The 14,255-nt window shown below is 31.8% G+C and overlaps 1 protein-coding gene across 1 annotated transcript; it reads right to left on the bottom strand.

Moving 5' to 3' along the window:
• Positions 1–3,179: 3,179 nt before the first annotated feature.
• On the bottom strand, positions 3,180–12,333 carry LOC132917059 (uncharacterized). Its single transcript, XM_060977585.1, has 4 exons — positions 11,877–12,333; positions 8,404–8,541; positions 7,320–7,419; positions 3,180–5,021 (listed from the first exon to the last, which is right to left on the bottom strand). Exons 1-4 carry the CDS (start codon positions 12,023–12,025, stop codon positions 4,329–4,331), a joined length of 1,080 nt encoding a protein of 359 aa, XP_060833568.1. The 5' UTR covers positions 12,026–12,333; the 3' UTR covers positions 3,180–4,328.
• Positions 12,334–14,255: the final 1,922 nt, after the last annotated feature.

Consider the following 14,255-nt stretch of genomic DNA (forward strand, 5'->3'; position numbering starts at 1 on the left):
ATTTTTTCGACAAAATGTTATCACACTACAACACACCTCTGTGTTTGGATATTATTATGCATAATATAATCTAACCATACAACGTTACCGCGGCATTATAAAACTTGTCTTACTGTGGAATTCGCGGACGAAATCTAAATTGTTTTAAAAAACAAGCGATTCACTGAAAAGTGGCGTGACCAAGAATTTTCAATAAAAGGGTACGTTATCTTAAAATTAATTGTACATTTCTACGAATTCCAGGGGCAGAACCAAAGACGCGCAAAAAGCGGATCCTTATAGGAGTTAGAGTGTTAATATAGTTTATAAACCATGGACAAAAATATAAAAGTATTAAGTAGGTATATCGCGTTTACAGCTTTATAATATGCAGATAGATTCACTCTATATATTTGTCGATGCAGTGTATAATATAAATGTTAAGGTACGTTTTCCCCGAAGCGTTAATCACAGTCTAGACGTCGACTATATCCGATGTCGACACTAGACGCCACGTCAAGTCACTTCGGGTAAGACATATTGATGCAGTTCAAAACCGTTTCTGATAAATGCCAACGCCCATGTTTGCTGATATAAGTATTCGTAATAAAAAATATAAAAATTGTATTAATTATTTAAGCATCTCTCTAGGAAGAGCTGGAAATACATATTGCTGGACGTTCCGTGTAATTTTGATTTATTAGACGGAAAAAATTATTGAATAGTTCAATAATACACAACAATAACTCAAATATTAAGGTAATAGGTGAATTAAAAAATAAAATAAATACGATTTAAGAGATAATAATTATCAGCTACCTTCCCCCCATCACTGACGACCACGACTTAGCTGCTGGCTGCCGACTATATTTCTTTATGGTACAATTACGGCCAGCAGGTGACTCCAATATTTACCTTTCTCCAAAGTTTGATTATTAATCGTCCCGGTTTACCTTTTTCGCTAGTGCACATCTATAATATATATTATAACGTTGTGCAGTGGCGAAATAAGTCGTGATCACCTCCGGCCAGATGACACAAATCACCCTTTCCCAGAAGATTATGCACCGAGTGGCATGTTAACTATTGAGGCAGATGCTTAAAGTCACACTTATAATAATATATTAATCATTAAATTTATTTTACATGAAGTAGGAACAGACTGCAGCTGTATGTGCATACATGTGCACGTGCATATATGCGCATATCTGCGGCCGTTATTTAAGAATTAAAATTATATGTACTTATAATATTTATAAGTAGCTTAGTTAGTTTTTTATAAATAAAAACTATGATAAAAGAAAATTTGAGAAAAACCATGGTCAATAATAATCACATAACTGCGATGTCTGTATAAGGATTTTCACTAAAACATTATATAAATGTCTATCAAGTATTAATATATGATTCGTATTGGTTCGTCTTTAAGCCACGGCAACAAATATGTGCATTTTTTGGAAGGCAGCTGTAACCCTCAAGTGTGTCTGGCAATGTTGCTATATAATTTGGTACACAGCTCAGACAATCTGAATATATCGTATCATCGGTATTCTGATGAACATCAAGCGATATTTGGGTACGCGTTTGTTGCAAAAGTAATCAATCTGTCATACAGAAACGCGCTTTGCATAATTCCGAAACACGCATTACTACAAATCCTCATAAAAACATATCCGTTTTATTTAACTATACAAATATATTAGATGTGTGTGTGTGTGATGAGTGTAACTATATTTCGCATAAAATATATAAATAAGTAAATACTAAATATTACATACCGGCTATATATTATACATACGTCATCCATAATACATACATGCTTACAAACTATGAAATATGATTCAGAAAAAAAATTGCATGTATTTTTCATGGAAACATTGGTAACTCATTATGCTAATGGTTTGGAATAATATTATAATTATTGTGCTCTATGATCATAATATATAAAACGTATAAATATCATATAAAATATTGTTGGTCAAAACGAATCTCCAGCATTGATAAAATTAATTTTATTTTCCATAACTTCGTTAATTCAATTACTGAATTACCCATACTAATTGTTAAATTTATAATAAAAGTGTGGCATTAATTTAGTATAATGTAATAATTAATAAATTAACAACGATGAAAATATCACCCATCGCATATAGTACCACCCATGAAGTTAAAATCCCCTTTGAAAATAAAAACGCGTGCACCTATATAACTTTTGGATTATTAATCAAACAATTAAACTTTGAGTGTGTAAACACAGACAGTTTATAATTAGTTACTACTCGGTTTGCTCACGAACCGTCTGGGGGGTGGGATAAGAGTCAACCAAGGCTCCCCGTCGACCCAAGCCGACCCCTGGGGGCTACGCCCCTTTGCATCTTTAAATTTAATATTTTAATTTAAAATGTATAACTTTTTATATAACAGAAGCATAATATTATTAGTTTTATGATGGGTGTATAATTAATAAAAATAAAGTAAATTGAAAAAATAAAATAAATAGTTATAATATATTATATATAATGTATTAAATATATTAAGTCTAACTGCATTAAATGGTTTATGCCTCGGAACATTTTAGTACATTCTCAGATTTAAGCCTTTTTTTTATCTGCGGATTAACAATAATAGTTATATGAGTGTAAATATGTAATCGTATGTGTGCTTCTATACACACGAAAGTGTGTCAGTGGAACGTAATTTTTTATCATTTTAGTGGCACTGCGTTAAAGGTACAAAACCAACCTTATAGCTGACACGTTAATAAATGGCTGGGAAAAAAATCGAGCAGAAAGGTACTTTCAAAACGTGTGTAAATAATCCTCGTCATGCGCGGTATACATAAATACTCACAGAACGTCGTTTCGGTAAATTTGCCATTATTTAGGCTCCTAAAGTTTTTATCTACTCGCCTGACCGCACATAAATTTGTTTCAGCAATTAAAACATTTTAAATCCCAGTGACCCGATCAAATTTCGTTTTTAATTTATGGATCATAAAACTTCCACCTACTCTGAGTTGCACAAAATATATATAGGAACAACGTACTCGATACAATTTAATACCTATTAATATTATATAACTCACGACGCTGCTTAATTATATAGATACCTAGTTAGGTTATCATATAATATCATCTAAATAATAATGTAATATAATTTAATAGGTAGGTACGTATAATTATACAAAAAATTGCACGCAGTCTCTTTAAAAATGTATTTTTCAAACGACCATTAAACATAAATACACGTACAGTAATTATATATTCCGGGTGCAGGTCGCACGCGCGCGTGTTAAACAAACAACTGTGTGTACAAAGTTGCGTTATTCGTAACGACAAAAGTTTGGTATTGGTATACATATAAATATATAATTATATTATGTATAATCACCTCCCGACACGCGACACCCAACTGTGACTCGCAGCACTGCAGGAGTATGAATGGGTTATTTTATGTTTGTGCGTTTATTGTACTTGCGTAATATTATAACGGACATATATGTATAATACATAGAAAGCTCCACAACGGACACCTCGGATCCGAATAGCAGACGGATTTTTGAGGAAAAACAGCAAACTAAACCTTCCGAATAGCGGACAAAATTGCAGTTTCCAATGTATACGTCGAATACCGTAGTCCTCGAGTTTGGCGATGTGCAAGATTCGCGTAGTTGTACGTGGGCTCGTCGAATACTAGACGTCACTTAAATAAATGTAGCTCCTCGGTGAATGAAAAGGTTATGGACATAATAAATTTGAGCGATTCGAGTAAAGTCAATACGTATTAGGAACGTTTAAATTACATATGTGTATATTAATTATCGAACAACAAGTATAACTTTTAAAGTTAAAGTGTAGGTACAATATGTAGATAAATAGTGTAATTTATTATTATGATGTATTAGTTTACTGTATTTTAAATTGACTCTTCGAACTATTATTATAAACTGTAGTCCATATGATAAAATTCTTAGAAAACAATATTTTTTAAATAAAAAAAAATATATTGTATTTAAATCGTAATACATAAAAATACATCGAGACGCATCCCATCGCCTCGACACACGAACGGAACGCACAGCATAATCAATAATATAGTCTTATGAAATATTTTTTACAAATAATATACACAATTATTAACACATATTATTATGACGTATGTAGGTATGCCTAATAATTAATGAATACACGCCGTATGTCAATACCAACCGCGTATTTGCCCTCCACGAGTAAGACGGCGTCTTAAAATCGAGTTCAGTCGTCGCGGACTTTGCGGAAGTGGATATCGGCTACGCGCGTGCAGTGTGCAGATTATTGCTAGTCAAACGGCAGTCCGTTTTCCGCGGCGTATCACGAAGTCTCCATGAACTCGACGGGCGGCATTGGCGACGACGAAGACTCACGTCCACCGTTGTCGTGGCCGTGCTCGTCCGCGTCGTCGATGCCGTCGTCGTCGTCGTCGTCCTCGTCGCGATGCGGTCGGCGACGGTGCCTACGGTTGTGCGTTTCCGACTTGCACGCGGCCGACGCGGACGACGCGTTCTTCCGGCGGCCGGTCGTCGGCGTCTCGATCCTCGTGTTGACGTTCAGCATGCCCATCTGGCCCAGGAACAGCACTTCGTTGACCAGCCGCTTGGCGATGATCACCGACTGCCTGTCCATCTGCCGGAGCTCGTTGGCCGCGTACCGGCCGAAACCGTCGTAGTAGTCGGCCACCGGCGGTTCGGCCGGGTCGCCGCCCACGCCGCCCAATATCTGCGGCTCGTAAAAGTCGGCGGCTCCGGTGGTACCGCTCGAGTACCGGTCCGGTGGCGGCGGAGGCTGCGACGCTCTGGCAGACGGCCCGTTCTGCACGTCCAACACCCGTCGCCGTCTTTTGGGTCTCTTGACGCCATCTCCGCCGCCACTGCCGCTCAATACGGTCTGCAAGCTATTGTTGGTCGCTGTGCAGGGTTGCTGGTACTCTGGTTCGGTGGAACACGAATCTTTGTCCTCGGACCCGGCACGGTCATCGACGTCTTCGTACACCAAGATGTTTTGTGTCTGAAATTTCATTGATATAACATGTATATTGTATTTAAAAACAGTGCTGTGAATTTGAAGGGAAATGTATTATTTGTAGTTCACTGTAATATACAAAACTTCCCAGACACAAAGTTTGAATTATAGGTAACTATTATACTAATGAATTCAATTCTTAAACTTTTAATTTGCACTTTTAATATTAAATTAAGTATATATTTTTTTTTACAAAGTACGGCGTTTTTTAATTTGTTTATACCTTTTTTTTAAACGTATTTAATAGTTATCGTCACTTACACATTTTGTAGAAATCAATTTTAATTTTCTCCTCTAAAATATTGTATTATTTTTACACACGTCATAGGTACTAATTATAGAAACATTTTTATCAGTATTTTAGTTTTAAAGTCATCATATTATTTCCTATTACACCTAATTACTAAAAATATATTTTCGTTCAAAATATCTATGAACTCAATTCAAAATACTTGATAAATTACAGACAAACTAAAATTGAACTAAATTACAATAAATATAGTTTACATGGCAAACAAATAATGTAAACACTTGTAACATTTTACAACATTAATAACTAATAATAATGATAAGAAGTAGAATAAAAAAATCAAACAAGAAATGGCTCGTTATTAATTAATTAGTTATTTTATTAATACATTATTAATTAAAAGCTTCATTATTATGTTGTATTGAATATCGTATAATACCAATAATTTCCAATATCATGATTTTATGTAGGTATGTTAACTGAGATGTAGGTAGTTAAGTGTCAAAGCATGTATACGTACAATAGAATTATAACAATTTAAGAAGAATGTATCAACAATAATAAAGTTTCATAGAAGCAATATACAAAATACAGAAATAAAATATAATAATATAATATGCGCGCAACTAATATACCAACATTATTATTTTGTATATTATATTATAGTCTACATTTATGATTTATTTTATTAATATGCACTAGAAAATTTTAATAAATATATGTCAGTAGGTAATATATAATAATTATGTAGTGCAATGTAAATTATTAAACTCAACTTTAATATCACTATTTATTTGTAAAAATGCGATAAATCGCGAATGACACTATTTTGAAATTATGACGTCCCTAATTGTCTATAAGTATTGCTAGTCATGTAAATACATTCATTATATTTGCATGGGTTGTATAATATTATTTCGACGAGATGCATATCTCTTATTATAATATAGTTATTGGGACCAATTCAATTTAATTCTAATAGAAAACATTATTCAACACACTTATAATATGATATCACGATAGATTACACCGAAAAAGGCTTAATTATACTTTTGTCGATAGCAAATTGAGATACGAGTAAATAACATACAGATTTCCGTGAACCAATTATTATTAGTGTTCAAAACTGTTTGATAATATTACTTTAATATTTTCTTGTAACAATATGATGATTTTTACCATGTTTATCATAATAATATGATATATTATGATAATTATTCGAATACTCAAAGTACCTATCAGGTCTATTATTTAATTGACTAATCGTCTTTAAAATTACTTTCAATGCTCTACAAATCTAGGGTTCAACCCGCACCCCCCTCGTCTTTAATCAAGGAAAGTAAACATATAAGCATACCATGTATGGTTTTAACACATTTTCAAGCATTTAACACATATTTTTATTACAAACGCGAATCATGAAATTTAAAAACAATAATAAATATCCCACGCATATAAAGGTTGATCTTTCTACACAATACAATCCTACTTGATTCAAAGATGTGTATGTTTCAAAATAAAATTATTTTTATTTAAAATACATTTATTTATAAAATACTAAATGTTGTATCATATACATGATACATATCATATACACCTATCGCAATTACTACCTATATTATTTTTTACATAATACAGTACATCGGGCCCTTCACTGAACACAACATTATGAGTGTACACCTATTACCTATCTAGCAAAGAACCTCAAAATATAACAAATATACGGCTATATGGCAATATCGCATCATTCCGAAATATTATATATTTATGCACTATAGAAAGAAAACGCGTAAAATATACACATTACTATGTAAGATGTCAATAAATAGGTACCTAGTTAGAGGAAATTCGAATTTGAAAGTGAGAAATGAGATTGTGAGAGAGTTACGATATAGTCATCCTTATAATTCTTATCTAATATTTATAGTAACAGAAATAAAAAATTACTACCATAAAAATACATTCATATTATAATATATATTATATAAAAATATATTTATGGCTCAATATATTAGATAACAACTAACTAGTACCTCGTTTGACTCGTTATCTTCGTCGCTATTGTCCGGATAACTGCGACCCAACCGCACCCTGTCTTCGCTATGATGCTGGTCGTTTAGGAACTCCAAGGATCTATAACACGATATTGACATTATATTTACACACACTGTATAAATCGCATATACCAACTAACAATAAGTGTTCGATATCTCTCACCGTGTGTATACTTAAAAGTGTTAAGTAGTAACAAAATTATTGATTACTTTGCGTTTTAATTCCTCCGAAGGCTAAATAACCATTTACGTTTTGAAAGTAGTTTTAATTTAAAATAAGTACATAAATTATTGACGTGAAATATAATAAATGAATAGATAATAGTATTAATTATATCATCATAATATATTGATCAATAAGTGTTTTTGTTTTTATAAAAAGTAATAATAAAATTCCTACAATTTATACATGACCTGTTATTATATTACTACAGTATTCGTACTATTGTAGCATTTAATACTTGGTGTTTCACCATCTACACAATTTTTAAAATTTATTTTTTATTATTTTCTATTATTGTTATGCATCCGTTTAAATTCTTCTCTGCATTCAAATATTAACACAGAGCGATATTGTGTCTACAACGTTAATCTAATCGGGCAACTTAATAATAATCATAACTCGAGGACATAATAATTTATAAGTCGACAAATCAACTACCTATAAATTATTATCTATTATCAGTGTATTTAACACTAGTATAAACAAAATTAAAAATGTCATAATATGACCTAATAATACTCAGCAACATTCTTCTTTTAATTGTGGAAAGCATGCTATGGAACTCAATGCGTGTTACGATACATTAACGTAAAACCGTGAAGGTACCAAACTTAATTACTATAATTCAATATTAATTATTCATATAGTAGCGAGATTCTATTACTTTTCAGAAGTAATTTTACCTTAACATAGGTGTGGGTGTGTGTGTGTGTGTGTGTGTGTGTATCAAACATTATGTACGTGTGTAATTATAATACTATAATAATATAATATGAATAGTACTATATACTATTGTAGGTATCTAGTATATTATTATAAGTGCATAACAGGGTATCTTACTTGTAATACCACAAACTGGGCTCGTATATTCCACCATATCTCTTGGCGTCCATAACTTTTTTGAATTCCCTCAAGTAACATGTTCTCAGATTGGCTATTTTACGTTTTAGGTCATCCATTGTACAGCTCTCGTTATATCTATATACAATATATATAAAATATTAACACAACACAGAACGCAATGCTAAAGAAAATAATTTTTAAGTTCAAATTAGCCATAATTAATTTTCAAGCAAATGCTTACACTCAAAATCACTGCTGAATCAATAATATATCTCTATACATTTTTCACTAGTCAACTAACTTGTTTGTTGTGGCAATTGAAGAAGTCAACTGATTCACAGCAAAATATATTTTTAACTTTTTTTAAAATTTATTTTGATATTTTGAGCTATTCGTTAATATAGTAAAAATAAGTTAATCAATAGGGATTTATTTTATGGTGCACCAACGTATTCACATGTAAGGAACTGTGAGGAGGGTATGGGGGGCTAAGGTTTATATACCTAAGGCTAATTTATATTTTGTGTTATTAACACAAACATAATATGATTGTAATAAGTATCATATAAATTAATATTATTATAAGTAAATTTTAATAACATTCTTCATGTAAGTTCTTATGAAATCAAACAATAAAAAGTCAATTTTACGGGATGTCCAACAAATATTCAATTCGCAGAGATATCAACACCCTTCTACTTTTATTCAGTTAAATTAATCACCTTAAAATTATTTTTATTGAAATAACTTGTGAACTAAAATATATATTTATTTATAGAGAAATTATGACAAACAGTTTAAGAGGACGTAGAACTCGCATATGTTGTCTCCGTGTCACACACGTGCGACATAGCAAATTTTCGTTCACGAGTTTCAATATTGCATGTGCTGTTAGTTTTGATATTAGAGTGAACTGACCTGTTATAAAATTTAAAGGTAAGATTATTATCCAGGGCCCCACATAGTCTTTTATTGATATTATTATTATTTTTAAGTAAGTTTGATCATTTTAAAATTTACAGTTTCAAAAAACATTTAATACCAAAAGCAGTTTAACTAAAATAAATTTTAAAATATTTGATATATAACACAAAAAAAACACTAAAATACCAATAAGCAAATAACAAATTTAAAGATAAATTAACAATTTATTATATCAAACAATTTAAGAGAAGCTTATGGTAATTTTAATTTATTATTGATGAGATAAATTATATTTCTAAGACATGATATCATAAGACTAACGATTCTATGTATCTAATCCAGCTTTTTAAATCACTGTTAATGTATAGGTAGGTATATAAGAAATATTTTAATGTCCCCATTTTTCCTCGTGTTCCCTTAACTAATCCTATACAATTTGATTTGAATAATTATTGTTTTTTTTTTTTTTTTTTAATTATATAGTATTGTTTCTATTAATTTTACAAAGGTTAAAAATCTGAGTGAGTAATTAAATTTAAATGTATTTTTAACTATATAACTAGTCACTAGGTATGGCACATACGGTACTTTCATAATTTGTTTTGTTTTTATATACCACCATGACTAAAATGTAATCCACGTTTATATATTTCATTGTAACAAAAACATCATACGACTACTATGTAACATTAGGTATTTCCATGGTACATAGTACATACCAAATATTATAACAAAGTAACAAATAATGAATGAAAATGTTCATATATAAGTAAAATAAAAAGGAGAATCTATAAACCATATAATATATATTAAAATATTGTGCTCAATAACTGCAAAAAATAACGTTTTAAATTGATGGTACTTAATTATTAAACATCATTGAAAAAAATCTTACGTTCAAAATATATTTAACACGTCAAAATAAACATATTCATTGAAATATTGAAATTGTGTCACAAAAACTTATAAATTAAGCAAAATACTCTAAGTTGTAAAATTCTTCTTAGTTTTAATTTTTGATTTTGTTATAAAATATTTTTGAAAGTAGTTTTAAAATGTTGAAGGGCTCAAGCATCTCAAGCTACTACATTCACAACACTTATAGATCCATAGATACGAGATAGTATAAAATGAGATCTATCATATTATAGATTCTATAATATAAAATATATAGATAATGTAATACTCGGAGCTCTAAATCAAAAGTCCGAAAAATGTACATAAGACGTGACCTCTATTGTGGCAACTATCGACGACGTGCCACGTGCGTCAATAATTCTTAAAAAACAACAGTCGGTGGTAGGGAAAACGAAAAACGTTAGCGCATGTGAAATAACGCCGCCATCCATTAAAATAATATTATAGTGACGGACGGCAAAAAAACGATATATTGAAGAAATATACATACAACGTACAGTCATTGATGGATCTAGAAAACAGAAGAGGTTTAGCAAGTCATACAATAAACAAATACAACAAAGATTTTCTGATGGATTGGATTCTAAAAAATAAATAAAAATGTTACTCATAGGAATATATCTATATTATAGCTTTTTTCTAAAATTTATCAAGATGATCTAATTATGAAACCTAAATCATTTACATTTCTTAATCATGAGTTAAATAAATATGCCATATATGGTCGAGATATTTACATTTAATAATGTTCTAGAATTCATGATTTCTAATTATATGGTTTTATCCTTCATAAATATATGTATACACTTCCTGTAAGTAGTGCGAAATTTTAGTCTACTAAAATAATTAAAACATGTACCTTTATTCAAAAATAGTTTTTATAATTGACTATTAAACTAGGCAATACTAAGCATAAAGAAATTAATTTTGTCTCTGTAGTATGAACCTTTGACCAGATAAAGAGAAAACATGTATATTTTACATTATTTTTAGTTTTAAATCATACAAATATAAAAGTTTTAACAATAATTAAATCACAGATAATAGTAAAAATACTTTCTATTGTACATGGATATTTGAGACTTTTGATAAATATAATGACCGTTTAAAATTTGGCGGCATTGATTCTTTCCTTCTTTTAAGTTTTGGCACATATACATCTAGTTAATTATGTAACTAATAGTATGTGAAATATATAATATATAGAATAAAGACTTATAGTAAAGTAAACAACGATATATAGTTTGACAGTTGGGAAATGTAGTGAGCAAGAGGGTTCGCTCTTACGACGTAAATGAGCGGTGGTAACAGAAATTCAAGTCATATAAGTACTACCTATGTCGCAACTCGCAGTGTAAGCTCGCGAATTATTATTATTTCAAAGGTCGTCCGCCGCCACCGCAGCGCGCGCTCCCACCTCTCCCCACCGATACACTGCCTATTCGTTTCCCGCCCGCCGCGGTCTACAACTGAGGTCGCTGACGATCTGTCACGCTCAGCAATCGGCCGCCGCGGCCGTGTGCCCACAATTTTTTCTTAATATATCTACCGAACATGTTATTATTGCGCTCGTCCCGCGCTACACGACAGTGTTCATTTATAATATGTTATTATTATTAATATTTTACTTTTTGATCAACTGCAGCAGCGACTCGTACGCCTCGTTCTTCATCTCTTTGTTCTTGTAATCAGGGTCCTTGATCCTCCACAGGCAAGTGCATGTCTTGTACTCGTCGATCAGTTCCGATATCAGCTTCCTCTCCATGGCCACGATCATCGGGAAGCCGTTCAGAGGCGCTCGCCTGCCCCGACTATTTCGTTTATAATCGATCGACGAAACGCGCGGCGTTCCCAGCGATCACGACAGCGACTACAACCGAATGTCGTGCACGAGTCGTACGGACTACGGTCGGACGACGGCGGCGGTCCGACGACGGTCGAGTGTGCGCGGCGAACACTGTTACCACCATCGGTCGCCCGCCGACAGGCGAAGACGACGGCGGCGGCCACCGCGACAGACGTACGCGGACGGTCGGTCGGCCACCGATTTGTCGTCGACACGCGGTTGGCCAACCTGTCGGGCTACGCGGTGCGCGTCGGCGGCGATCTGTCACCCGGCACCACCTCCTCGCCCCGCACCACATCGTCACTACCGCGACGCCACACAACGCGCGCGCGCACGCACTCACACACATGCACACACACACACATACACTCATACACACACACACGCGCGCACTCAACCTTGCAGCCGGCCCGGGCACGAGTTTCAGTTGGGCGGACAATCAACCGAGGGTTCTCGAACACAAAAAATTATTATTGATGTTGTGTAATATACTATATTTTATAAAAATGTATAATATCCCCGTTAGTTGCGCTTAGTATCCATTCCTAAAAAACGTACTAATCAAAACAAACTAAAATACATTTTTGAAAATTATATCGTATAATATTATAATTTAGAAACCATACAAAGATCTACCGTACCTATATAAGACTATAGCTATAATATATAGGCATGTAATATATAAGTCCTAGTATACAAACAAAAATAAAGCTTGCATAATTTTAGAAATAATAATCTTTAAAATATTATATTGTTTTTACTTACAATAATTTGCATAAATAGAACAATACACATACAATATTGACGATAGTTAATAGATGTAATAGTTATGTAGGGTTAAACAATCGCTAAATATTTAATGAATCAATAGTGCGTTAATAACCTTTAAACGTGATTTAGAGGAACATAATAATTAGTCCATTCAATTTTAGTGAGCCATTAAATTAATATACGTATGTTTTATGTAATCCAACATACATATATACTGTAAAACCTGCAAGTCTATGTACCAACTACTAATACGTTACAGGTTAAGTATAAAAACTTATATAGCTTATACGCGTTCTTCCGAGGGACAACCATGGGACATAAACTCGTGCTTTAAACTATATAAAAAATACCACTTTGTGCGTTAGCAATGCTAATAAAATACATGCTGATATGACGTTTACTTCACGACATGAAATTCAGCGTCTTGTAAAAAAATATCAGATTACAGAAACGAAAATACAAAACGAATAATCGAATAAATAAGTAACAATAAAGTGCATAAGTATAAATGTATAATAAATTATTAGATGTATTAAGTTATCGGTCACATCATAATATAATGAATTTATTCATATATACTGAAAATGATAAATTGTCTAGTGACTTTACTGGGACTGGGAAAATTATAACAAGAACTTCAACATTGACACTAAAGGCTCAACAACTGCTGCCAGATTACCATATTATGATGACATTTGGTGAGAAACTTTATGATATGAAAAAGTCAAACGAACAAAAATGAGCATCGCTAAGTCGATGACATAGTATTTAAGTCTTATAACCCTGGATTACTGTCATTCTAATCAAAATACTCAGGATTATACCTCATGAAATTATCTATCTTATAAAATAATACGTCACATGGTATTAAGTGATAGCTATTATATTTAAGATATTATATTATTTAATTTATTATAGAATACAGAATAACTAAAGACTTTAATATTCTAAATAGACACTCATACCCATAAGGCCATAAATAATAAATATTATAATAAACACTATTATTTGCACTTATTCATACAATATAATATACATTGATTTTCACTAATATTTATGTTTGTATTTTATATGCTTATTAGTTATTAGTTAAACACAAATAATACATTATATATGTGAAATTATAATATAATAATTAACATATTATAATATATATTATATGTGTTTAGTAAAAATTTGTTCAGCCTATCGTATCATTAAAAGGAAACCTAACTATTAATAGCAATATAATAAAATTGCTTCAGTTATACATATAAGTTGGTTCCACTCAAAAACGTTTTTCGTATGCAATGATTTATCAATTTATCAGATATATTACTGTGATTTATACCCAATGTTGAGGACACCAACTATACGGCGAGACAACTTTCCCGGTCTTTTCTTCGTGTTC

This window comes from Rhopalosiphum padi, chromosome 1 (assembly GCF_020882245.1).
Source record: "Rhopalosiphum padi isolate XX-2018 chromosome 1, ASM2088224v1, whole genome shotgun sequence".
Lineage (NCBI taxonomy): Eukaryota > Metazoa > Arthropoda > Insecta > Hemiptera > Aphididae > Rhopalosiphum > Rhopalosiphum padi.

Excerpts from the sequence above, each read along its gene's own strand:
- LOC132917059 (XM_060977585.1), bottom strand. The coding sequence starts at position 12,025 with ATGATCGTGGCCATGGAGAGGAAGCTGATATCGGAACTGATCGACGAG. Across the intron at positions 8,542-11,876 it reads CTGCTGCAGTTGATCAAAAA|ATATAACGAGAGCTGTACAA; the intron begins GTAAAATATTAA and ends TATTGTATATAG. Across the intron at positions 7,420-8,403 it reads CCCAGTTTGTGGTATTACAA|ATCCTTGGAGTTCCTAAACG; the intron begins GTAAGATACCCT and ends ATCGTGTTATAG.